Source organism: Salmo salar, chromosome ssa15 (assembly GCF_905237065.1).
Source record: "Salmo salar chromosome ssa15, Ssal_v3.1, whole genome shotgun sequence".
In the NCBI taxonomy this organism is placed as follows: Eukaryota; Metazoa; Chordata; class Actinopteri; order Salmoniformes; family Salmonidae; genus Salmo; species Salmo salar.
The window spans coordinates 10,265,855-10,293,642 of NC_059456.1; the positions used below are offsets into that span (position 1 = coordinate 10,265,855).

General features: G+C 45.9%; 1 protein-coding gene across 2 annotated transcripts; it reads left to right on the forward strand.

The window, feature by feature from the left end:
• The first annotated feature begins 126 nt into the window (after window positions 1-126).
• Window positions 127-27,068, forward strand: mccc2 (methylcrotonyl-CoA carboxylase subunit 2). Of its 2 annotated transcripts, XM_014143558.2 has the most exons (17): window positions 127-369; window positions 3,820-3,886; window positions 5,109-5,193; window positions 5,317-5,418; window positions 5,748-5,875; window positions 6,080-6,192; window positions 8,290-8,403; window positions 8,858-8,922; window positions 10,440-10,539; window positions 11,636-11,731; window positions 12,009-12,081; window positions 19,900-19,976; window positions 20,094-20,160; window positions 20,375-20,531; window positions 22,011-22,125; window positions 25,598-25,683; window positions 25,975-27,068. In XM_014143558.2, exons 1-17 carry the CDS (start codon window positions 232-234, stop codon window positions 26,090-26,092), a joined length of 1,701 nt encoding a protein of 566 aa, XP_013999033.1. In that variant the 5' UTR covers window positions 127-231; the 3' UTR covers window positions 26,093-27,068. The 2 variants fall into 2 exon arrangements, with proteins under 2 accessions (XP_013999033.1, XP_013999034.1); XM_014143559.2 differs by lacking the exons at window positions 19,900-19,976; window positions 20,094-20,160.
• The last annotated feature ends 720 nt before the right edge of the window (window positions 27,069-27,788 follow it).

The window sequence follows — 27,788 nt, forward strand, 5'->3', positions numbered from 1 at the left end:
AATTAAATTGGCAGGGATTAAATGTTATTTGTTTTGATCAGTTAATTAGTTGGTGGTTTTGTTACATTACATTTTATTTCTCCAGTTTTTAGATGTATTTCCCCCACGCCCGTCCAGGAGGCGGCGGTAAACTAACATACTGTGCTTGATCAATGCTTTATGGGTCGAGCAATAACAAATATCTCTGCACAGTTGCTAACTAGGTGGTTAGTTAGTTAGCTGTCAAAAAACATGCTTCTTCAGACTTTCAGGCCATGGCTGACCCTGCTTCGTTGCAGAGGATTGCCAGTAGCAACAACACGACTTTACCACGGTGACAGAGTGGCAGCCGTCGGTACACAGCCTGACACACAGTCCGCGGAGTTTGCGGTAGGTGGTGGAGGGTCAATGGGAAAACGTATCATTGTGAGACGCTGCTACCTCGGACTGCCCTTGGAAATGAATTACTCTCAATGAGTGTAGTAATGCTATCCAGATAAATTAGCTGGCTTATTGTCAGTTGTTTGCAATTTCGTTTCAACCCCTGTATCACCAGCTAGCTAACATGTACTGTAATTAACCAGGGCTAGCTAGATAGCTAACATGTACTGTAATTAACCAGGGCTAGCTAGATAGCTAACATGTACTGTAATTAACCAGGGCTAGCTAGCTAGCTAACATGTACTGTAATTAACCAGGGCTAGCTAGCTACCTAACATGTACTGTAATTAACCAGGGCTAGCTAGCTAACATGTACTGTAATTAACCAGGGCTAGCTAGCTAACATGTACTGTAATTAGCCAGGGCTAGCTAAAATTGAGAAGGGCAAATGCATCTGCTCCGACATCGTCTCCTCAGCAACGCTTAAAAAAGTACTTCCGGGTCATGGAATTCCGGAATTTTTAAAAATAAAAGTCCCCCCACGTCATAGTAGAAAAGTGTCAACGTGTATTTACTCATAATAATAAAAACAACAATAATAATATGAAGAAAAAAGTGTCTAAACATTAACAGTGATTTGTTTTAAAGTTACATTTTTCATACAAGTTGGCGTTTAAAACACGTTCCAAGGTCAAATAAATGACCCCAATGCAAATCACTGTTTATGAAATACACAATCTTGGTTTATAGAGCAAAAATTATTCTAGGTGACGCAATATAAGTAATGTAGGGAGTGACTCAATAGGGTCTGTAGAATGTATATATGTTGTTATTTCATGGGGCTCTGAATAATACAGAGTGTTGGTGGCCTTTTACTGTGGTCAAACAGCTTAAAGTGGGGTGCCTGCACACTATATGGTATAAATATTGCACTGTACATGGAAAAACAATGGATTGGTGTCCATAAAACTAGGGTCCAGTCTAGTCACTAGAGTCCCTAGAATACAAAACAGGTGAGTTTGAATGTAAAGTTAGTTCATACACTATATATAACAAACTATATGGACACCCCTTCAAATTAGTGGATTTGGCTGACAGGTATAAAACCGAGCACACCACCATGCAATCTCCATAGACAAACATTGTCAGTAGAATGACCTTACCAAAGAGCTCAGTGACTTTCAACGTGGCGCCGTCATTTCAACGTGACGGCGTCATTTCAACGTGACTGCGTCATTTCTGCAGACACACAAACTATCGTTTTTCCTGTACAGTGCAATAGAACAATGATACAGTGAGACTTTTCTCAGACATTACATTTCAAAATTGTTCCTTGAAGAACAATATCACCAGTAAATAAGCAGGATTCGTACAATCATTATCTTGATTGTATGTTTTTTACCAGTAGGTTATGTTCTTGACATTATTAATTTGCAAAGCAGCAAAAAATACGGAATTCGAATAACATGCATAACGTTTTACCGCAGACTTTTATTTTGAAGGCAAAATCCCCAAACCGGAAGTTTTAGTGTAGATAGGCTCCATCTAGCGTTGCTGCTATGACGTTCATCTTTTAAATTTTTTTAAATTTAATTGAACCTTTATTAAACTAGGCCAGTGTCGCCCGGGTTTGGCCGGGGTAGGCCGTCATTGTAAATAACTAAACTAAACCAATAACTAAACCAATATCAAACTAATCAAGTGTTCGACGAAACAAAGCTTCAGACGTCATTAATCACGTGCTTCTGATAGAGCGATACAGACATCGGCACACTGTTTGAACCCACACCTCGTAGCTCCACTATCAAACATAACACCACTACCCTTAATGTCTAGTTGCAGGTGGTTCGTTTTGAATTTAGAAAAGATTCCCTTATTAAATAAACTTTTTTTTTGCTCCATGAAGTAATCCAACAATGTATACACTGCCATCAAGTCTATTTCAAATGTTCTGATCTGGACAGGTGTCATGGTGATAGGTGGCACGTTGGGGTGGACACACACCTGTCCAGATCAGAACATTTAAAATAGACTTGATGGCAGTGTATACATTGTTGGATTACATCATGGAGCAACATTTTTTTATATTTTTGTATTTAACTAGGCAAGTCAGTTAAGAACAAATTCTTATTTACAATGATGGCCTACCAAAAGGCCTCCTGCGGGGACGGGGGCCTGGGATTAAAAATACAAAATAAATATAGGACAAAACACATATCACGACAAGAGACACTACATAAAGAGAGACCTAAGACAACAACGTAGCAAGGTAGCAACACATGACAACAACATTGTAGGAACACATGGTAGCAGCACAAAACATGGTACAAACATTATTTGGCACAGACAACAGCACAAAGGGCAAGAAGGTAGTGTGAAAGAGGAGTGATTTACAATAAAGGAAACCAAGTCTAAATGTAACCTTAGGCTGCAGCTTTGATATGTGCTGAGGGAAGGACAGTGTACCATGTAGCCATACTCCCAAGTACTTGTATGAGGTGACTACCTCAAGCTCTAAACCCTCAGAGGTAGTAATCACACCTTACCAAACCACATGACCTTTGTTTTGTAGGTATTCAGAACAAGGTTAAGGGCAGAGAAAGCTTATTTAATTTAATAACGTTTTTTTTCTAACCCCCTGCAACTAAACATGGACGTAAAAGACATTGGTAGTTGATAAAGGAATTTATATTTTTAAAGTAATGACTAAAGTATTCCACCCTGAAATCATATAATTGTATGAAATGTGTTCGAGTCATAATTCCATCATGTGAGTGACTTGACCATTGTGTTACTATTTCGCAATATGAGCTGGGTAGAGTTGAGACATTCAAGGCCAACTGAACTGTCGACTTGTGATAAATCTGAAACCAAATAACAGGAAAGAGGCCTCCCCTAGGTAAGGGGGAGTAACTGTTAGAAATGGCTAGAAGATAATGAGATATTTTGTGTTAGTATTGTGGGAAAATACAGCCCACCTAAAGGGAGGTGGAGTTTCTACTGGTGTGTGTGAGTTATAAAATGACTGTGTTCTAATTTTTGACTTCAGAGTACTCTCTGAATAAAGAATGAACCTTTTGCAGAATCTGAGACTTTGCCTAATTATTATTATTATTAAACCCAGGGTCTTACAAACCTCGGGGAATTGGTCAAAGCTTAAATGATTGTTTAGTTATCATCATTGGGATTTGAACATTCTCGTGACAGTAGTCTTCCAAGTTGGGAATTGAGTAAGTATCTCTAAGTTAAGGTTGGTTAAATTCTCTGTGCTAAGCCAAACAGTATCTTATCTAATAACACCTCAGACAGCTGGAACAGAGGAATGGCCTGACTAGGATAGATTTTTAATAGCTAGGATACTAGCTAGTCCTTGCCTGATTTATAACCTGCTCTGGAAGCTCCCACTCATACTACACTAATACACTATGGCATTTCACATTATTATACTTATCTTTTCAGGAAAACTATGAACGAATGCAAGTCCTTGTTGATGAGTTGAAAGGCAGATCGGAGAAAATCAAATTGGGTAAGTTAGGTTGGCACCTTCACATGTGAAAACTCTTTTGAATGTTAACAGATGTAGTAATGTCCGGTATTGACCTGCCTGTCTGTTGACCTGCCTGTCTGTTGACCTGTTGACCTGCCTGTCTGTTGACCTGTTGACCTGCCTGTCTGTTGACCTGTTGACCTGCCTGTCTGTTGACCTGCCTGCCTGTCTGTTGACCTGTTGACCTGCCTGTCTGTTGACCTGTTGACTTGCCTGTCTGTTGACTTGCCTGTCTGTTGACTTGCCTGTCTGTTGACATGCCTGTCTGTTGACCTGTTGACCAGCCTACCTGTTGACCAGCCTGTCTGTTGACCAGCCTGCCTGTTGACCTGTTGACCAGCCTGCCTGTTGACCTGTTGACCAGCCTGCCTGTTGACCTGTTGACCAGCCTGCCTGTTGACCTGTTGACCAGCCTGCCTGTTGACCAGCCTGCCTGTTGACCAGCCTGCCTGTTGACTTGCCTGCCTGTTGACTTGCCTGCCTGTTGACTTGCCTGCCTGTTGACTTGCCTGCCTGTCTGTTGACCTGTTGACCAGCCTGTCTTTTGACCTGCCTGTCTGCTGACCTGTTGACCAGCCTGTCTGTTGACCAGCCTGTCTGTTGACCTGCCTGTCTGTTGACCTGTTGACCTGCCTGTCTGCTGACCTGTTGACCTGCCTGTCTGTTGACCTGCCTGTCTGATGGCCTGTTGACCAGCCTGCCTGTTGACCTGTTGACCAGCCTGTCTGTTGACCTACCTGTCTGTTGACCTGTTGACCTACCTGTCTGTTGACCTGTTGACCAGCCTGCCTGTTGACCTGTTGACCAGCCTGTCTGTTGACCAGCCTGCCTGTTGACTTGCCTGCCTGTCTGTTGACTTGCCTGCCTGTCTGTTGACTTGCCTGCCTGTCTGTTGACTTGCCTGTCTGTTGACTTGCCTGTCTGTTGACCTGTTGACCTGCCTGTCTGTTGACCTGTTGACTTGCCTGTCTGTTGACCTGCCTGTCTGTTGACCTGCCTGTCTGTTGACCTGCCTGTCTGATGGCATGTTGACCAGCCTGCCTGTTGACCTGCCTGTCTGATGGCATGTTGACTTGCCTGCCTGTCTGTTGACCAGCCTGCCTGTTGACCTCTTGACCAGCCTGTCTGTTGACCAGCCTGTCTGTTGACCTGTTGACCAGCCTGCCTGTTGATCAGCCTGTCTGATAATGTGTTGAGCCAGGTGGAGGAGAACGTGCCAGAAATCTGCACATCTCCAGAGGGAAGCTTCTCCCCAGAGAACGTATAGACAGACTGCTGGACCCAGGGTAAACACACGCGACTATTCTCTGAACACCTAGTTGTAGATGTATCCTCTGTAGAGGCTCCAAAACCACTTTGTTTTGACGTTTCCAGGTCTGAGGGTTCCTGTATTGTGTTTCTCTCTGCAGGTCTCCGTTCCTGGAATTCTCCCAGTTTGCAGCATACGAGCTCTATGGGAAAGAGGAGGTTCCAGCAGGAGGCATCATCACAGGGATTGGCAGAGTCTCAGGGTGTGTAGAGTACTGTAAACACTAGAGTATTGTAGATTACTGTAAACACTGTAGAGTACTGTAAACACTGTAGAGTACTGTAGACACTGTAGAGTACTGTAGACACTGTAGAGTACTGTAGATTACTGTAGAGTACTGTAAACACTAAACACTGTAGAGTACTGTAAACACAACACTGTAGAGTGCTGTAGACAGAGTACTGTAGACGCTGTAGACACAGGTCCATGAACGTGGTGTGTTTCAGACTTATCTTCCAGTCATAATGCTTATTGTTCCAGCAGTCCTTTTTGTTGTTATCTACTCATCTGATTGGTCGTCTTCCCATCCAGGGTGGAGTGTGTTATTGTTGCTAACGACGCCACGGTGAAAGGAGGCACCTACTACCCAGTCACAGTGAAGAAGCACCTCCGAGCCCAGGAGATAGCTCAGCAGAACCACCTGCCATGTATATACCTGGGTGAGTGCCCTCTCACTCTCTATACTGGTGGCAGCATGGGGATAGATAGCTGTGTTATCAATGTAACACTCTCCCAGGGTTTGTCTCCTGTAGTGGACTCCGGAGGGGAAAGGACTCAGGGACTAGGGGTTGATTTGTGATTGTGTGCCTCTGCAGTGGACTCAGGGACTAGGGGGGTTGATTTGTGATTGTGTGCCTCTGCAGTGGACTCCGGGGGAGCCAACCTCCCCAGACAGGCCGAGGTCTTCCCAGACAGAGAACACTTTGGACGGATCTTCTTCAACCAGGCTCGCCTCTCCTCAGACGGAATAGCACAGGTAACGAATAGCACAGGTAACGAATAGCACGGGCGATGAATAGCACGGGCGATGAATAGCACGGGCGATGAATAGCACGGGCGATGAATAGCACGGGTAATGTGTATTTTTTTGTAAATATATTTTTGGGCGTATATTTACACACGATTTAAATAGAGGAAATCATATGTGATAAACTGATTGGAGTGGGGAGTGGGGATTGAACCCCGGTCTCCGGTGGGGAAAGGAGCATACACACCGTGAACTTTACCACTAGACCGCAGCCTGTTTACACAGGTCATTTTCTGAAAGGTGGAGTGGAGTAGAGTCTGACCCATAATTAGTGCTGGGAATTGCCAAGGTACCTCACGATAAAATATCAAATCAAAAATAAAATAGAATGTTATTTGTCTCACGCGCCGAATACAACAAGCTCGTCAGTAAGCATTTCACGGTAAGGTCTACAGCTGTTGTAATCGGCACATGTGATTTTTATTTTTTATTTTATTTGCAATTGCGTGAGAAAACAGAGTGATGGCCTCTACTAAAAAGAGGAGGATCAGATTTCTATAGGGTAGGCCTACTATATTTATTTCTCAGCTTTCCTAATATAAAGCAAATTGCTTCTCTTTACAACAGGAGTATAATCTGCCTGAGTGGCATGAAAATGAACCACGGGAAAAGCGTCCTCCATTCGCTATTTAAGTGCATAGATGACATGTATTTTTCCCCTGCTGCCCCGGTTTCAATACAGGTGCATGATAACGGTCCATTCTGCATCAAAACTAATTTCACACATATATATTATTTAGTATATGTAAAGACAAGATTTAAATCAAGAATAATCTGATGGGTGACAATATTAGCTTATCACTTGTGAATGATATGTTATCACTTTTCTAATCATAGTACTGTATGGTACCATGGATATTCAGATCTAGATGTAATGTGTGATCAGACGTCGCCCTCCGTCCCCATCGGATATCAGAAAACCAGTCAGTATCTGGTGTGACCACCATTTGTCTCATGCAGCGCGACACATCTCCTTCACATAGACTTGATCAGGCTTTTGATTGTGGCCTGTGGAATGTTGTCCCACTCTCTTCAATGGCTGTGAGAAGTAGCTGGATATTGGTGGAAACTAGAACAAGCTGTCGTACACGTCTATCCAGAGCATCCCAAACATGCTCAATGGGTGACATGTCTGGTGAGTATACAGGCCATGGAAGAACTGGGACATTTTCAGCTTCCAGGAATTGTGTACAGATCCTTGCAACATGGGGCTGTGCATCATCATGCTGAAACATGAGGTGATGGAGGTGGATGAATGGCACGACAATGGGCCTCAGGATCTCGTCACGATATCTCTGTGCATTCAAATTGCCATCGATAAAATGTTATTGCGTTTGTTGTCCGTAGCTTATGCCTGCCCCAAACCATAACCCCACCGTCACCATGGGGCACTCTGTTCACAATGTTGACATCAGCAAACCACTCGCCCACACGATGCCATGCACGTGGTCTGTGGTTGTCAGGCCGGATGGACATTCTGCCAAATTCTCTAAAATGACGTTTATGGGAGAGAAATTAACATTCAATTCTCTGGCAACAGCTCTGGTGGACATTCCTACAGTCAACATGCCAATTGAACCCTCCCTCAAAACTGTGGCATTGTGTTGTGTGACAAAACTGCATTTTAGAGTGGCCTTTTTTTTTGTGGCACCCCCTGCCCAGTCATGTGAAATCAATAGATTAGGGCCTAATTCATTAATTTAAATTGACTGATTTCCTTATATGAACTGTAATTCTGTAAAATCTTTGAAATTGTTGCATGTTGCGTTTTATATTTTTGTTCAGTATATGTTTGTAAATGTGTTATTCCAGATAACGGTGGTCATGTGTTATTCCAGATAGCGGTGGTCATGTGTTATTCCAGATAGCGGTGGTCATGTGTTATTCCAGATAGCGGTGGTTATGTGTTATTCCAGATAGCGGTGGTCATGTGTTATTCCAGATAACGGTGGTCATGTGTTATTCCAGATAACGGTGGTCATGTGTTATTCCAGATAGCGGTGGTCATGTGTTATTCCAGATAACAGTGGTTATGTGTTATTCCAGATAGCGGTGGTCATGGGGTCGTGTACAGCAGGGGGAGCGTATGTCCCGGCCATGGCTGATGAGAGTATCATCGTCAGGAAACAAGGAACCATCTTCCTGGGAGGACCCCCTCTGGTGAGGACTACATAACGTATTATAGATATTTAGCATTTAGAAAATGATGTATCTTTTCGGTGCTATTTATTTTTATAAAAAAAAAAAAAAAATGATTTCACCTTTATGTAACCAGGTAGGCAAGTTGAGAACAAGTTCTCATTTACAATTGCGACCTGGCCAAGATAAAGCAAAGCAGTTCGACACATACAACAACACAGAGTTACACATGGAATAAACAAGCGTACAGTCAATAATACAGTAGAAAATAAGTATGTACAATGTGAGCAAATGAGGTGAGATAAGGGAGGTGTCATGACATCCCTACTGTGTCATGACGACCCTCCTGTGTCATGACGACCCTGCTGTGTCATGACGACCCTGCTGTGTCATGACGACCCTGCTGTGTCATGACGACCCTCCTGTGTCATGACGACCCTCCTGTGTCATGACGACCCTTTGTGTTGTTTTTCAGGTAAAAGCAGCAACAGGTGAGACAGTCTCTGCTGAGGATCTTGGAGGGGCGGATCTTCACTGCAGGTATCAGGCAGTATGACATCATGGTGGAGTAGGGGCCTGAGGGAACACTGTGTTGTGAAATCTGGGAATGTAATGTTTTTAAAATTGTATAAACTGCCCGAATTTTGCTGGACCCCAGGAAGAGTAGCTGCTGGTTTGGCAGGAACTAATGGGGATCCATAATAAACCCCAGGAAGAGTAGCTGCTGCCTTGGCAGGAACTAATGGGGATCCATAATAAATCCCAGGAAGAATAGCTGCTGCCTTGGCAGGAACTAATGGGGATCCATAATAAACCCCAGGAAGAGTAGCTGCTGTCTTGGCAGGAACTAATGGGGGATCCTTAATAAACCCCAGGAAGAGTAGCTGCTGCCTTGGCAGGAACTAATGGGGTTCCATAATAAACCCCAGGAAGAGTAGCTGCTGCCTTGGCAGGAACTAATGGGGATCCATAATAAACCCCAGGAAGAGTAGCTGCTGCCTTGACAGGAACTAATGGGGATCCATAATAAATACAAATACAGCGTTGGTCCTTTCTGTGGTGGGAAAAAATACTAAATTGTCAAAGTAAATGCTTTACATCAAACTCCATATATTAAGCAAACCAGACAGCACAATTTTATTGTTTAAAAAAAAATGTATTTACGGACCGACGGCCATACTCCAACACTAGGACATCATTTACAAACGCAGTATGTGTGTTTAGTGAGTCCGCCAGATCAGAGGCAGTAGGGATGACCAGGTGTTCTATTAATAGGTGCCGGTATTGGACCTAATTGGTGTCCTGTCTGAGCATTCAAAATGTAACTTTTTGGTGTCATGGAAAATATATGGAGTAAAAAGTACATCTATTCTTTAGGAATGTAGTGGGGTAAAAGTTGTCAAAAATATAAATAGTAAAAAAAAAAAAAAATACCAAAAAGTATTTTTTTACTTAAATACTTTCCACCACTGGGTTCTTCTATTAGTCAGTATGACGCAGGTCCTAAATGGCTTAATGTCTACAATGTCTCACCTTTCCTCTAAAAAGATCAGGTTAGTTACACTGTAAAGGTGCTACCCAGAACCTGAAAGGGTTCTCCGGCTGTCCCCATAGCTGAATGACTCTTTGGAGAGCCCTTTTTGGTGCCAGCTAGGAACACTTCTGGGTTCCATGTAGAATCCTTTTTACATGGGTTCTACCTGGAACTGTATGAGTTAGGTATGGTAGGTACTGTATGGTAGGTACTGTATGGTATGAGTTAGGTATGGTAGGTACTGTATGGTAGGTACTGTATGAGTTAGGTATGGTAGTACTGTATGGTAGGTACTGTATGGTATGAGTTTGGTATGGTAGGTAGGTACTGTATGGTATGAGTTAGGTTATGGTAGGTACTGTATGGTAGGTACTGTATGGTATGAGTTAGGTATGGTAGGTACTGTATGGTATGAGTTAGGTACTGTATGGTACCATGGAGCAGGTATCAGTATGATATTGGTTAGGTCTGGTTCCTCTATCCAGTGTTGATCCATGTTTGTTTCATGTTTCCTGTCCCACAGGAAGTCAGGTGTAACAGACCACTACGCTCTAGACGATAGCCACGCCCTTCACCTGGCTCGCAAGGCCGTCCGCAACCTCAACTACACCAAGAACATACAGGTGGGTTATAACCTCAACATACAGGTGGGTTATGACCTCAACATACAGGTGGGTTATGACCTCAACATACAGGTGGGTTATGACCTCAACATACAGGTGGGTTATGACCTCAACATACAGGTGGGTTATGACCTCAACATACAGGTGGGTTATAACCTCAACATACAGGTGGGTTATGACCTCAACATACAGGTGGGTTATGACCTCAACATACAGGTGGGTTATGACCTCAACATACAGGTGGGTTATGACCTCAACATACAGGTGGGTTATAACCTCAACATACAGGTGGGTTATGACCTCAACATACAGGTGGGTTATGACCTCAACATACAGGTGGGTTATGACCTCAACATACAGGTGGGTTATGACCTCAACATACAGGTGGGTTATGACCTCAACATACAGGTGGGTTATGACCTCAACTACACCAAGAACATAGTCACTGCTTTGATGTTTGCAGAGAACGACAGGGTGTTGTCCAGGGTCACGCCAAGGTTCTTTGAACTCTGGGAGAGGGGGGACACTGGAGTTGTGAACCGTGATGGAGAGGCCTTGGAGCGGGCAGGCCTTCCTGGGAAGAAGAGCAGCGCCATCTTGTTGATCTTGAGGTGGTGGGCCGACATCCAAGCTGAGATATCTGCCAGGCACGCAGAGATGCATGTCGCCACCTGGGTGTCAGTAGGGAGGGGAAGGAGAAAAGAGGCTCTGTGACATGGAGAAGAGCAGTCTTGGTTGAGTGACCCGTCTTGAAGAGTGACCCGTCTTGAAGCCTGACTGGTTAGGGGTCCAGAAGATCATTCTGAGAGAGTTGACCAGAGACAGAACGCTCAAGTGTTTTTGGAAAGAAAATATAAACCCCAACCAAAATATAGAAGGGATTACAGGTCTATCGTTTTTTGATGTCAAAGGAGTTGTTGGTTTCTTGTGTAGCTAATGTTTGTTCGATTTATTTATTTTTTTAAATAATTTTTTCTCAGAAAAACAAATATGAAAGAAAAAGAGACTTGGTCATTGAAACATGTAGGTAGTTTGTTGCTCTTCTCCTCTCCTGCCCCTCTATTGACGTGATGTTATGGACCTGGTGTGTTGCCAGGTGACCACAGAGCCCCCCGAGGATCCTCTCTACCCAGCTGAGGAGCTGTATGGCATCGTAGGAGCCAACCTCAAACGCAACTTTGATGTCAGAGAGGTACTTCCCCACGTTTTATTAATGTATTTATTACGGGAGTCCAAGGGGAATGGATGAGCTAAAATGATATTGTACTGGTTCATTGTTATTGTTATTATTATTGTTATTATGGGAGTCCAAGGGGAATGGATGAGCTAAAACAATATTGTACTGGTTCATTGTTATTATTATTGTTATTATTATTGTTATTATGGGGGTCCATGTCCCAGAGGGGCATTTTAAATGGACTGTTAGGTTGTGTTTATAATATATCTGTGTTCTACTGTGTGATTGCCAGGTGATAGCAAGGATTGTCGATGGCAGCCGGTTTGATGAGTTCAAAGCCTTCTACGGAGATACAGTGGTCACAGGTCAGTACTAGGCTGGTCACTATCAGTTTCTACTACCTGGGGGTTTAGGCTGGTCACTATCAGTTTCTACTACCTGGGGGTTTAGGCTGGTCACTATCAGTTTCTACTACCTGGGGGTTTAGGCTGGTCACTATCAGTTTCTACTACCTGGGGGTTTAGGCTGGTCACTATCAGTTTCTACTACCTGGGGGTTTAGGCTGGTCACTATCAGTTTCTACTACCTGGGGGTTTAGGCTGGTCACTATCAGTTTATACTGCCTGGGGTTGGGGGGTTTATACTGCCTGGGGTTGGGGGGTTTATACTGCCTGGGGTTGGGGGGTTTATACTGCCTGGGGTTGGGGGGTTTATACTGCCTGGGGTTGGGGGTTTATACTGCCTGGGGTTTATACTGCCTGGGGTTTATACTGCCTGGGGTTGGGGGTTTATACTGCCTGGGGTTTATACTGCCTGGGGTTGGGGGTTTATACTGCCTGGGGTTGGGGGTTTATACTGCCTGGGATTGGGGGTTTATACTGCCTGGGGTGTATACTACCTGGGGTTGGGGGTTATACTGCCTGGGGTTGGGGGTTTATACTGCCGGGGGTTTATACTGCCGGGGGTTTATACTGCCGGGGGTTTATACTACCTGGGGTTGGTGTTTATACTGCCTGGGGTTTATACTGCCTGGGGTTTATACTACCTGGGGTTGGGTTTTATACTGTTGGGGGTTATACTGCCTGGGGTTGGGGTTTATACTGCCTGGGGTTGGGGTTTATACTGCCTGGGGTTGGGGTTTATACTGCCTGGGGTTGGGGTTTATACTGCCTGGGGTTGGGGTTTATACTGCCTGGGGTTGGGGTTTATACTGCCTGGGGTTGGGGTTTATACTGCCTGGGGTTTATACTGCCTGGGGTTTATACTGCCTGGGGTTGGGGGTTTATACTGCCGGGGGTTTATACTGCCTGGGGTTTATACTGCCTGGGGTTGGGGTTTATACTACCTGGGGTTGGGGTTTATACTACCTGGGGTTGGGGTTTATACTACCTGGGGTTGGGGTTTATACTGCCTGGGGTTTATACTGCCTGGGGTTTATACTGCCTGGGGTTTACACTGCCTGGGGTTGGGGGTTTATACTGCCTGGGGTTTATACTGCCTGGGGTTTATACTGCCTGGGGTTTATACTGCCTGGGGTTTATACTACCTGGGGTTGGGGGTTTATACTACCTGGGGTTGGGGGTTTATACTGCAGGGGGTTTATACTGCAGGGGGTTTATACTGCCGGGGGTTTATACTGCCTGGGGTTTATACTGCCTGGGGTTTATACTGCCTGGGGTTGGGGGTTTATACTGCCGGGGGTTTATACTGCCTGGGGTTTATACTGCCGGGGGTTTATACTGCCTGGGGTTTATACTGCCTGGGGTTGGGGGTTTATACTGCCTCTGGTTTATACTGCCTCTGGTTTATACTGCCTGGGGTTTATACTGCCTGGGGTTGGGGGTTTATACTGCTTGGGGTTGGGGGTTTATACTGCTTGGGGTTAGGGGTTTATACTGCCTGGGGTTGGGGGGTTTATACTGCCTGGGGTTAGGGGTTTATACTGCCTGGGGTTAGGGGTTTATACTGCCTGGGGTTGGGGGTTTATACTGCCTGGGGTTGGGGGTTTATACTGCCTGGGGTTTGGGGTTTATACTGCCTGGGGTTTGGGGTTTATACTGCCTGGGGTTTGGGGTTTATACTGCCTGGGGTTTGGGGTTTATACTACCTGGGGTTTGGGGTTTATACTGCCTGGGGTTTATACTGCCTGGGGTTTATACTGCCTGGGGTTTATACTACCTGGGGTTTATACTGCCTGGGGTTGGGGGTTTATACTGCCTGGGGTTTGGGGTTTATATTGCCTGGGGTTTGGGGTTTATACTGCCTGGGGTTTATACTGCCTGGGGTTGGGGGTTTATACTGCCTGGGGTTGGGGGTTTATACTGCCTGGGGTTTATACTGCCTGGGGTTTATACTGCCTGGGGTTGGGGTTTATACTACCTGGGGTTGGGGGTTTATACTGCCTGGGGTTGGGGGTTTATACTGCCTGGGGTTTATACTGCCTGGGGTTGGGGGTTTATACTTGCTGGGGTTTATACTGCCTGGGGTTTATACTGCCTGGGGTTGGGGGTTTATACTGCCTGGGGTTGGGGGTTTATACTGCCTGGGGTTTATACTGCCTGGGGTTGGGGGTTTATACTGCCTGGGGTTGGGGGTTTATACTGCCTGGGGTCGGGACTACGGACTCGGTCAGGGAGAGGTTGAAAATGTCAGTGAAGACACTTGCCAGTTGGTCCGTGCATGCTCTGAGTACACGTCCTGGTAATCCGTCTGGCCCAGCGGCCTTGTGAATGTTTAAAGGTTTTGCTCACATCGGCTACGGAGAGCGTGATCACACAGTCGTCCGGAACAGCTGGTGCACTACATTTACATTTACGTCATTTAGCAGACGCTCTTATCCAGAGGGACTTACAAATTGGTGCATTCACCTTATGATATCCAGTGGAACAACCACTTTACAATAGTACATCTACCGTAATTTCCGGACTATTAAGCACACCTGAATATAAGCTGCACACACTGAATTTTAAAAAAAGTATTATTTTGAACATAAATAAGCCGCACATGTCTATAAGCCGCAGGTGCCTACCGGTACATTGAAACAAATTAACTTTACACAGGCTTTAACGAAGCATGGCTTGTAACAAAAATAAATAGGCTTTAATGAAACACGGCTTGTAACAAAAATAAATAGGCTTTAACGAAACACGGCTTGTAACAAAAATTTTTAAATTAGCAGTAAACGGTAGCCTACCAAGAAAGTCATTGGTCACTATCTTCCTCCTCCTGTGCACTGAAACCACTGAAGTCATCTCTTTCGGTGTCGGAGTTGAATAGTCTCAGAATTGCTTCATCCGATATTGGATCGTTTTCATTGTCGCTCTCGTCACATTCATCCGGAGGCAAATCCCCCGCTGAGCCCTCTTCAACACGCAGCAATCCAGCCTTTCGAAACCCGTTGATGATAGTGGATTTTTTGGCAATGCTCCACGCTGGCAGGACCCATAAATGTGAAAGCGGGAAAAATCCATATATTAGCCGCGCCATTGTTTAAGCCGCGAAGTTCAAAGCGTGGGAAAAAAGTTGCGGCTTATAGTCCATCTTTTTTTGGGGGGGGTTAGAAGGATTACTTAATCCTATCCCAGGTATTCCTTAAAGAGGTGGGGTTTCAGGTGTCTCCGGAAGGTGGGGGTTGACTCCGCTGTCCTGGCGTCATGAGGGAGCTTGTTCCACCATTGGAGTGCCAGAGCAGCGAACAGTTTTGACTGGGCTGAGCGGGAACTGTGCTTCCGCAGAGGTAGGGAGGCGAGCAGGCCAGAGGTGGATGAATGCAGTGCCCTTCTTTGGGTGTAGGGACTGATCAGAGCCTGAAGGTACGGAGGTGCCGTTCCCCCCACAGCTCCGTAGGCAAGCACCATGGTCCTGTAGCAGATGCGAGCTTCAACTGGAAGCCAGTGGAGTGTGCAGAGGAGCGGGGTGACGTGAGAGAACTTGGGAAGGTTGAACACCAGACGGGCTGCGGCGTTCTGGATGAGTTGTAGGGGTTTAATGGCACAGGCAGGGAGCCCCGCCAACAGTGAGTTGCAGTAATGCAGACGGGAGATGACAAGTGCCTGGATTAGGACCTGCGCCGCTTCCTGTGTAAGGCAGGGTCGTACTCTGCGAATGTTGTAGAGCATGAACCTACAGGATCGGGTCACCGCCTTGATGTTAGCGGAGAACGACAGGGTGTTGTCCAGGGTCACGCCAAGGCTCTTGGCACTCTGGGAGGAGGCCACAATGGAGTTGTCAACCGTGATGGCGAGATCATGGAACGGGCAGTCCTTCCCCGGGAGGAAGAGCAGCTCCGTCTTGCCGAGGTTCAGCTTGAGGTGGTGATCCGTCATCCACACTGATATGTCTGCCAGACATGCAGAGATGCGATTCGCCACCTGGTTATCAGAAGGGGGAAAGGAGAAGATTCATTGTGTGTCGTCTGCGTAGCAATGATAGGAAAGACCATGTGAGGATATGACAGAGCCAAGTGACTTGGTGTATAGCGAGAATAGGAGAGGGCCTAGAACTGAGCCCTGGGGGACACCAGTGGTGAGAGCACGTGGTGCGGAGACGGATTCTCGCCACGCCACCTGGTAGGAGCGACCTGTCAGGTAGGACACAATCCAAGAGTGAGCCGCGCCGGAGATGCCCAACTCGGAGAGGGTGGAGTGGAGGATCTGATGGTTCACAGTATCAAAGGCAGCAGATAGGTCTAGAAGGATGAGAGCAGAGGAGAGTGAGTTAGCTTTAGCAGTGTGGAGAGCCTCCCTGACACAGAGAAGAGCAGTCTCAGTTGAATGACCAGTCTTGAAACCTGACTGATTTGGATCAAGAAGGTCATTCATGCATGCTTCAGCGTTGCTTGCCTTGAAGCAGGCATAAAAAGCATCTCTCGGTTTTCCCTTTGTAGCCCGTAATAGTTCGCAAGCCCTGCCACATCTGACGAGCGTCAGAGCCGGTGTAGTAGGATTTAATCTTAGTCCTGTATTGACGCTTTGCTTGTTTGATGGTTCGTCTGAGGGCGTAGTGGGATTTCTTATAAGCGTCCGGATTACTGTCCCGCTCCTTGAAAGCGGCAGCTCTATCCTTTAGTTCGGTGCGGATGTTGCCTGTAATCCATGGCTTCTGGTTGGGAAATGTACGTACGGTCACTGTGGGGACGTTGTCGATGCACTTATTGATGAAGCCGGTGACTGAGGTGGTATACTGCTCAATGGATGAATCCCAGAACATATTCCAGTCTGGGCAAAACAGTCCATCGTCTGACCACTTCTGTATTGAGCGAGTCACTGCTACTTCCTGCTTTAGTTTTTGCTTGTAAGCAGGAATCAGGAGGATAGAATTATGGTCAGATTTGCCAAATGGAGGGCAAGGGAGAGCTTTGTATGCGTCTCTGTGTTTGTAGTTCAGCCACACCTGTTGCTAACAGGTGTATATAATCAAGCACACCGCCATGCAATCTCCATTGACAAACATTGTCGGTAGAATGGCCTTACTGAAGAGCTCAGTGACTTTCAACGTGGCACCGTCATAAGATGCCACCTTTCCCAACAAGTTAGTTTGTCAAATTTCTGCCCTGCTAGAGCTGCCCCGGTCAACTGTACAGTGAGGGGAAAAAAGTATTTGATCCCCTGCTGATTTTGAACATTTGCCCACTGACAAAGATAATTTTAATGGTAGGTTGATGGTAGGTTTATTTGAACAGTGAGAGACAGAATAACAACCAAAAAATCCAGAAAAACGCATGTCAAAAATTTTATAAATTGATTTGCATTTTAATGCGGGAAATAAGTATTTGACCCCTCTGCAAAACATGACTTAGTACTTGGTGGCAAAACCCTTGTAGGCAATCAGAGATCAGACGTTTCTTGTAGTTGGCCACCAGGTTTGCACACATCTCAGGAGGGATTTTGTCCCACTCCTCTTTGCAGATCTTCTCCAAGTCATTAAGGTTTCGAGGCTGACGTTTGGCAACTCGAACCTTCAGCTCCCTCTACAGATTTTCTATGGGATTAAGGTCTGGAGACTGGCTAGGCCACTCCAGGACCTTAATGCGCTTCTTCTTGAGCCAATCCTTTGTTGCCTTGGCCGTGTGTTTTGGGTCATTGTCATGCTGGAATACCCATCCACGACCCATTTTCAATGCCCTGGCTGAGGGAAGGAGGTTCTCACCCAAGATTTGACGGTACATGGCCCCGTCCATTGTCCCTTTGATGCAGTGAAGTTGTCCTGTCCCATTAGCAGAAAAACACCCCCAAAGCATAATTTTTCCACCTCCATGTTTGACGGTGGAGATGGTGTTCTTGGGGTCATAGGCAGCATTCCTCCTCCTCCAAAGACGGCGAGTTGAGTTGATGCCAAAGAACTCCATTTTGGTCTCATCTGACCACAACACTTTCACCCAGTTGTTCTCTGAATCATTCAAATGTTCATTGGCAAACTTCAGACGGGCATGTATATGTGCTTTCTTGAGCAGGGGGACCTTGCGGGCGCTGCAGGATTTCAGTCCTTCACGGTGTAGTGTTACCAATTGTTTTCTTGGTGACTATGGTCCCAGCTGCCTTGAGATCATTGACAAGATCCTCCCGTGTAGTTCTGGGCTGATTCCTCACCGTTCTCATGATCATTGCAACTCCACGAGGTGAGATCTTGCATGGAGCCCCAGGCCGAGGAAGATTGACAGTTCTTTTGTGTTTCTTCCATTTGCGAATAATCGCACCAACTGTTGTCACCTTCTCACCAAGCTGCTTGGTGATGGTCTTGTAGCCCATTCCAGCCTTGTGTAGGTCTACAATCTTGTCCCTGACATCCTTGGAGAGCTCTTTGGTCTTGGCCATGGTGGAGAGTTTGGAATCTGATTGATTGATTGCTTCTGTGGACAGGTGTCTTTTTTACAGGTAACAAACTGAGATTAGGAGCACTCCCTTTAAGAGTGTGCTCCTAATCTCAGCTCGTTACCTGTATAAAAGACACCTGGGAGCCAGAAATCTTTCTGATTGAGAGGGGGTCAAATACTTATTTGCCTCATTTAAAATGCAAGTAATTTTATAACATTTTTGACATGCGTTTTTCTGGATTTTTTGGTTGTTATTCTGTTTCTCACTGTTCAAATAAACCTACCATTAAAATTATAGACTGATCATTTCTTTGTCAGTGGGCAAACGTACAAAATCAGCAGGGGATGAAATACTTTTTTCCCTCACTGTAAGTGATGTTATTGTGACGTGGAAACGTCTAGGAGCAACAACAGCTCAGCCGCGAAGTGGTAGGCCACACAAGCTCACAGAACGGGACCGCCGAGTGCTGAAGCGAGTAGCGTGTAAAAATCATGTGTCCTCGGTTGTAACGCTCACTACTGAGTTCCAAACTCCCTCTGGAAGCCACATCAGCAAGAACTATTCGTCGACAGCTTCATGAAATGTGTTTCCATGGCCGAGCAGCTGCAAGCCTAAGATCGCCATGCGTAATGCCAAGCGTCGGCTGGAGTGGCGTAAAGCTCGCCGCCATTGGACTCTGGAGCAGTGGAAACGCGTTCTCTGGAGTAATGAATCGCTCTTCAATATCTGGCAGTCCGACAGACAAATCTGGGTTTGGCGGATGCCAGGAGAGCACTACTTGCCTCAATGCATCGTGCCAACTGTAAAGTTTGGTGGAGGAGGAATAATGGTCTGGGGCTGTTTTTCATGGTTTGGGCCCCTTAGTTCCAGTGAAGGGAAATCTTAACACTACAGCATACAATGACATTCTAGACAATTCTGTGCTTCCAAATTTGTGCCAACAGTTTGGGGGAAGGCCCTTTCCTGTTTCAGCATGACAATGCCCCCGTGCACAAAGCAAGGTCCATACAGAAATGCTGTGTCAAGATCGGTGTGGAAGAACTTGACTGGCCTGCACAGAGCCCTGACCCATATTAATGACCATGATTTTGGAATGAGATATTGGACTAGCAGGTGTCCACATACTTTTGGTCATGTGGTGAACATCTACAGTACAGAACCTTAAAATACATCCAGTATGTGGATATAACCCTGCATGTCTTGAGAGACAATGCTTTGTGTCGTTGAAGTACAGGTGTGTTGTTGAAGTACAGGTGTGGTGTTGAAGTACAGGTGTGATTAGACCTGTGTGGTGTTGAAGTACAGGTGTGTTTAGACCTGTGTGTCGCTGAAGTACAGGTGTGGTTAATTCCGTCTCCTGTCTGTTCCCAGGGTTCTCCAGGATATTCGGGTACCCCGTTGGAATCATTGGTAACAATGGAGTCCTGTTCTCAGAGTCTGCTAAGAAAGTACGTTTACGCAGGTTGAGGAAGTTGATCTGACACATGATTATAGACTAGGATCTTTTTAATTCACAGTAAAATAATCACTATGTACATAATGAGTTCTGCATTACTGCGTTCCAGGCAACTCATTTCATAGAGTTATGCTGTCAAAGAAATATTCCACTTATCTTTCTACAAAACATCACAGGTAAGTTCAGACGAGATTGATTCCTTCTACAAGACATGGCTGGCAGGGTGTATGAAGTTCAATGTTTAATCTTTTTTGTTTTGTGCTCTGACCCTGCGTCGCTCTCTCCCCCTCTGTCCTCCTCTCCCTCTGTCCCTGTCCTCCCCCTTCTCTGTCCCTGCCCTCCCCCCTCTCTCTCTGTCCCTGTCCTCCCCCTCTCTGTCTCTCTCTGCAGGCTTCATGGTGGGCAGGGAGTACGAGGCAGGTGGCATCGCCAAGGACGGGGCTAAGATGGTCACAGCGGTTGCGTGTGCCAACGTGCCCAAGATCACGGTGATCATCGGTGGCTCGTATGGAGCGGGCAACTACGGCATGTGTGGCAGAGCTTACAGGTATACCATACACACTACATAGTATACCCTACACACTACATAGTATACCCTACACACTACATAGTATACCCTACACACTACATGGTATACCATACATAGTATACCCTAAACACTACATAGTATACCCTACATAGTATACCCTACACACTACATAGTATACCCGACACACTACATACTATACCCTACACACTACATAGTATACCCTACACAGTATACCCTACACAGTATACCCTACACAGTATACCCTACACCCGACACACTACATAGTATACCCGACACACTACATACACTACATAGTATACCCTACACACTACATAGTATACACTACATAGTATATAGTATACCCTACACACACTACATAGTATACACTACACACCACACACTACATGGTATACCATACACACTACATGGTATACACTACATAGTATATAGTATACCCTACATACACTACATAGTATACCCTACACACTACATAGTATACCCTACACACTACATAGTATACACTACACACCACACACTAAATAGTATACCCTACACACTATATAGTATACCCTACACACTACATAGGTATACCCTACACACTACATAGTATACCCAACACACTACATAGTATACCCTACACACTACTTAGTATACCCTACACACTACATAGTATACCCTACACACTACATAGTATACCCTACATAGTATACACTACACACTACATAGTATACCCTACACACTACATAGTATACCCTACATAGTATACCCTACACAGTATATAGATACAGGTCTTAATGACAGGTCTTGTCAAGCTTACGGGTATACCCAATATGTGTTCCCCAACTGGTGGCCCGGGGGAGTTTATCTGCCCCCCTAAGTACTGAGCGAAAAATAAACAAGTGGAATTTTCATTGTTGGATATGAGAGTGTAAAAACACCAGGAAATCAGCTCACAAGTGATTTTAATGTACGTGTGTGTTCCCACACATAATAGAGACGGAAATGTAAAAGCAAGGTTTGAAATTATTTTGTTTTAGTCTAACATTTGTTTTGGGGATTCTTGCGGTCAATTTGAAGTCTAGAAATGTATTTTTAATTATGTTCTGGCACCCCGACCATCCATGCAAGAAAAACCCTACACACTAGCCTTCCCTGTGGCTCAGTTGGTAGAGCATGGTGTTTGCAATGCCAGGGTTGTGGGTTCGATTCCCACGGGGGGCCAGCACAGAAAGAAAATGTATGAAATGTATGCATTCACTACTGTAAGTCGCTCTGGATAAGAGCGTCTGCTAAAATGACAAAAATGTTAAAAAAAATAATAATAATGTAAATGTAAAAAAAATTGTCGTGCGACTGAATGTAGTTGATGATCCCTGCCCTATATGGACAGAAATATTTTATTGAAGGTTGGTCCTAGGATTAGGCCCTTCTTTCCTGGTAGCTAGAGGGACCGTTGGTTCCTCATGTACAGTAAGCAAGATGTCTCCTCTGCTCCAGCCCCCGGTTTCTGTACATGTGGCCCAACTCCCGTATCTCTGTGATGGGTGGAGAGCAGGCTGCCACCGTGCTGGCTACCATCACTAAAGACCAGCGGACTAGAGAGGGCAAGGAGGTGAGTAAATCCTCCACCATACCTCAGTGGGTTAACATCTAGACTAAAGACCAGCGGACTAGAGAGGGTAAGGAGGTGAGTAAATCCTCCACCATACCTCAGTGGGTTAACATCTAGACTAAAGACCAGCGGACTAGAGAGGGCAAGGAGGTGAGTAAATCCTCCACCATACCTCAGTGGGTTAACATCTAGACTAAAGACCAGCGGACTAGAGAGGGCAAGGAGGTGAGTAAATCCTCCACCATACCTCAGTGGGTTAACATCTAGACTAAAGACCAGCGGACTAGAGAGGGCAAGGAGGTGAGTAAATCCTCCACCATACACCAGTGGGTTAACATCTAGACTAAAGACCAGCGGACTAGAGAGGGCAAGGAGGTGAGTAAATCCTCCACCATACCCCAGTGGGTTAACATCTAGACTAAAGACCAGCGGACTAGAGAGGATAGGAGGTCAGTATTACTCCACCATACCCCAGTGGGTTAACATCTAGGCTAAAGACCAGAGAGGATAGGAGGTCAGTATTCCTCCACCATACCCCAGTGGATTAACATCTAGACTAAAGACCAGAGAGGATAGGAGATCAGTATTACTCCACCATACCTCAGTGGATTAACATCTAGACTAAAGACCAGAGAGGATAGGAGGGGAGTATTCCTCCACCATACCCCAGTGGATTAACATCTAGGCTAAAGACCAGCGGACTAGAGAGGATAGGAGGTCAGTATTACTCCACCATACCCCAGTGGGTTAACATCTAGGCTAAAGACCAGAGAGGATAGGAGGTCAATATTCCTCCACCATACCCCAGTGGATTAACATCTAGACTAAAGACCAGAGAGGATAGGAGATCAGTATTACTCCACCATACCTCAGTGGATTAACATCTAGACTAAAGACCAGCGGACTAGAGAGGATAGGAGGGGAGTATTACTCCACCATACCCCAGTGGATTAACATCTAGACTAAAGACCAGCGGACTAGAGAGGATAGGAGGGGAGTAAATCCTCCACCATACCCCAGTGGATTAACATCTAGACTAAAGACCAGCGGACTAGAGAGGATAGGAGGGGAGTAAATCCTCCACCATACCCCAGTGGATTAACATCTAGACTAAAGACGAGAGAGGATAGGAGGGGAGTATTACTCCACCATACCTCAGTGGATTAACATCTAGACTAAAGACCAGCGGACTAGAGAGGATAGGAGGTCAGTATTACTCCACCATACCCCAGTGGATTAACATCTAGACTAAAGATCAGAGAGGATAGGAGGTGAGTATTACTCCACCATACCTCAGTGGATTAACATCTAGACTAAAGACCAGCGAGGATAGGAGGGGAGTATTACTCCACCATACCCCAGTGGATTAACATCTAGACTAAAGATCAGCGGACTAGAGAGGGCAAGGAGGTGAGTATTACTCCACCATACCCCAGTGGATTAACATCTAGACTAAAGATCAGCGGACTAGAGAGGGCAAGGTGGTCAGTATTACTCCACCATACCCCAGTGGATTAACATCTAGACTAAAGACCAGCGAGGATAGGAGGGGAGTATTACTCCACCATACCCCAGTGGATTAACATCTAGCCTAAAGACCAGCGGACTAGAGAGGATTACTCCACCATACCCCAGTGGATTAACATCTAGACTAAAGACCAGAGAGGATAGGAGGGGGAGTATTCCTCCACCATACCCCAGTGGGTTAACATCTAGGCTAAAGACCAGAGAGGATAGGAGGGGAGTATTCCTCCACCATACCTCAGTGGATTAACATCTAGACTTAAGACCAGCGGACTAGAGAGGATTACTCCACCATACCCCAGTGGATTAACATCTAGACTAAAGACCAGAGAGGATAGGAGGTGAGTATTCCTCCACCATACCCCAGTGGATTAACATCTACACTAGAGATTTTTTCTGACAGTAGGTATCACCTCAGCCAGCATTTTTCCAAACCTCTCCTCTGGGACCCCCAGCCGATCCAAACCTCTCCCTTGGGACCCCCAGCCGTTCCCAAATCTCTGGGACCCCCAGCCGATCCAAACCTCTCCCCTGGGACCCCCAGCCGTTCCCAAATCTCTGGGACCCCCAGCCGATCCAAACCTCTCCTCTGGGACCCCCAGCCGATCCAAACCTCTCCTCTGGGACCTCCAGCCGATCCAAACCTCTCCTCTGGGACCCCCAGCCGATCCAAACCTCTCCTCTGGGACCCCCAGCCGATCCAAACCTCTCCTCTGGGACCCCCAGCCGATCCAAACCTCTCCTCTGGGACCCCCAGCCGATCCAAACCTCTCCTCTGGGACCTCCAGCCGATCCAAACCTCTCCTCTGGGACCCCCAGCCGATCCAAACCTCTCCTCTGGGACCTCCAGCCGATCCAAACCTCTCCTCTGGGACCCCCAGCCGATCCAAACCTCTCCTCTGGGACCTCCAGCCGATCCAAACCTCTCCTCTGGGACCCCCAGCCGATCCAAACCTCTCCTCTGGGACCCCCAGCCGATCCAAACCTCTCCTCTGGGACCCCCAGCCGATCCAAACCTCTCCTCTGGGACCCCCAGCCGATCCAAACCTCTCCTCTGGGACCTCCAGCCGATCCAAACCTCTCCTCTGGGACCCCCAGCCGATCCAAACCTCTCCTCTGGGACCTCCAGCCGATCCAAACCTCTCCTCTGGGACCCCCAGCCGATCCAAACCTCTCCTCTGGGACCCCCAGCCGATCCAAACCTCTCCTCTGGGACCCCCAGCCGATCCATGTATTTGATCTATTTCAGAGCTAGCATACCTGATTAGGACACAATTGCAGTGTAATTGGATGAAGACCGTCATGAAATAAAATAACTGTTTAAAAAAAGAAATGTTACAGCTGACTGAAGATGGGACGGCCAGCCATTCATACGGGTTGAGTCCGTTTCTGTGATAACATGGACTCTTTACAACGTGATGAAACAAAACAAGGTGTTCCAGCCTTCGGTTGCCTCGGCAATGTCCCCCCCTCCCTGCAGCAGCAACAAACTTAGAAATAGAATGAATAGAAAATTGAAATCTTAATTTTTTTAAATCTTAATCTTTACTATTCTAACGTTGGACCACGGTTATTTGGCTGACCATTTAAGTCATCCAAGATTACAAAACCATCACAGCCCTAAAACTAATTCACCTTTTCAACTAATCATCAAGCCCTTGACTACATGAATCAGCTGAGCTACTTCAGGGCTACAACAACATTGTGAAATATCTGGGGGTCCCCGAGGGGAGGTTTGGATCGGCTGGGGGTCCCCGAGGGGAGGTTTGGATCGGCTGGGGGTCCCCGAGGGGAGGTTTGGATCGGCTGGGGGTCCCCGAGGGGGGGTTTGGATCGGCTGGGGGTCCCCGTGGAGGGTTTTGGATCGGCTGGGGGTCCCTGAGGGGAGGTTTGGATCGGGCTGATCCAGGCTGTTACAGGACTAATATAACCAATTTTCCATGTTCAGTTCACAGCAGAGCAGGAGGCCGCCATGAAGGAACCCATCGTCAAACGGTTTGAAGAGGAAGGAAGCCCGTACTTCTCCAGCGCAAGGTGAGATATCAGCATCACCCAGTATATGATGCATGGTTCATAAGGCGGTCTATGATGGCATTATTAATGTGCTTATAATGAATTATGAAGAGTATCTCAAATCAAATTTGATTTGTCACAGGCACCAAATACAACAGGTGTAGTAGACCTTACAGTGAAATGCTGAATAAAAGCCCTTAACCAACAATGCAGTTAAAAAAAAATTAAAATAATAATAATATCTATTGTGAGTTTTAGCGTATGTTTCCTTATCTTCCATGTTGTTCTGTTTGTCTCTGCCCGTCTGTGTAGGCTATGGGATGACGGTATCATCGACCCGGCTGACACCCGTCTGGTTCTGGGAATGAGTCTCAGTGCTACACTCAATGCCCCGACACAGAGGACACGCTTCGGAGTGTTCCGGATGTAAACATCCACGGGCCCACTGGAGGACAGACTAAACATCCACAGGCCCACTAGAGGACAGACTAAACATCCACAGGCCCACTAGAGGACAGACTAAACATCCACAGGCCCACTAGAGGACAGACTAAACATCCACAGGCCCACTAGAGGACAGACTAAACATCCACAGGCCCACTAGAGGACAGACTAAACATCCACAGGCCCACTAGAGGACAGACTAAACATCCACAGGCCCACTAGAGGACAGACTAAACATCCACAGGCCCACTAGAGGACAGACTAAACATCCACAGGCCCACTAGAGGACAGACTAAACATCCACAGGCCCACTAGAGGACAGACTAAACATCCACAGGCCCACTAGAGGAGACTCTGGAGCCAGTCTGTACTATAGAGTCTTCAAGGACTGTATCCTGTATGCGACGTCCCAAATGGAACCCTATTCCCTATATAGTGCACTACTACCACATGGGCCCTGGTCAAATGTAGCGCACTATGTAGGGAGGCATTTGGGACAATCATGTATTTTGTAGAACCAGTCAATTGTACAACCCCAGGCAGCGTTGTCCGTAGTGTGTGTGTGGTGACTGACCATAGAAGAAGAATTTGTTCTGGAAAAGCAATTAATTAAACTGTCAGCTTTGTTCAACTGTATCTGTATTCTGTAAGCGGGACATTCACACATAACTCTGACTTCAGCATAAATCATTAATCAGTGTCAATAAGGAGACTTCTGATAAAGTCTAAGATAAGTAAGATAAGTAATCGAACCTCAAGTCAGAATACTAAGTGTCCTCCTTAATCACATTCAGTGCCTGTTACTCCTTCTGATATGGTCAAACATCAGGATTCATATCACACCGCCTCTGGGAGTCTCTTTCTAACTAACTCTCTGTTTTTTTATTTTGTTGTATGTTGCTTCTATTTTCTCAAATTTGGATTACCGTTCTGGTGTTCACCAATTAAATGAATTGACCACACATGGAAACCTGTTTTTTTTTTGTTTCATTATAATATTTACAGAAGCATTGTTTTCTCCATATCCTCACCAAATTAATAGTTTTTAATTGTTGAGGTTTTAGAACACTTGGTAACATGATTTGAAACAGCCTGTATTGATGCTGGTCAATGTTTGTTAAATCTCCATTTTATTTGATTGAAACGGAACAGTGAAATATATTAAATGATCATTGGGATATTATTTGAAAATGGTAACGTACTGTAGAATTTCAACGTGTCACAAGGACTTCCCAGTTAGCATTGAGCAATCGGGTGGTCGCTCTAACTTTTGCCACCTCAATCTCCTTCACCCTTACAGGGCACTCCAGGAACTCTGGGATCATGATCCCAACCACAAATTGCAACACCGTCGTCCTTCTACACACCGTTCTTCAATATACTCCGTCTGTCTGTCTGTGAAACATGGCCAAATCCTTTACAGTTCTTACACTGCAGTGGTTTTGGGACATAAACTCTTAAAGAGTATCTTACATAACCAAGCTTCACATGTGCAGGTATTTGCTCTTTATCAGAAACCAACAGGACCGACAAGACTCTAATTTTCCTTCAGTCACCCAGCGGGTCAGACGCCGAGCACCACTACACCGGGAATTCTCTTCAGGGTTTCAACCTGAGCATCCGTCGTCACCCCTGAGGTGACTCCTTTGACACCCGTCTCAACTCCGAAGTTCAAAACACAA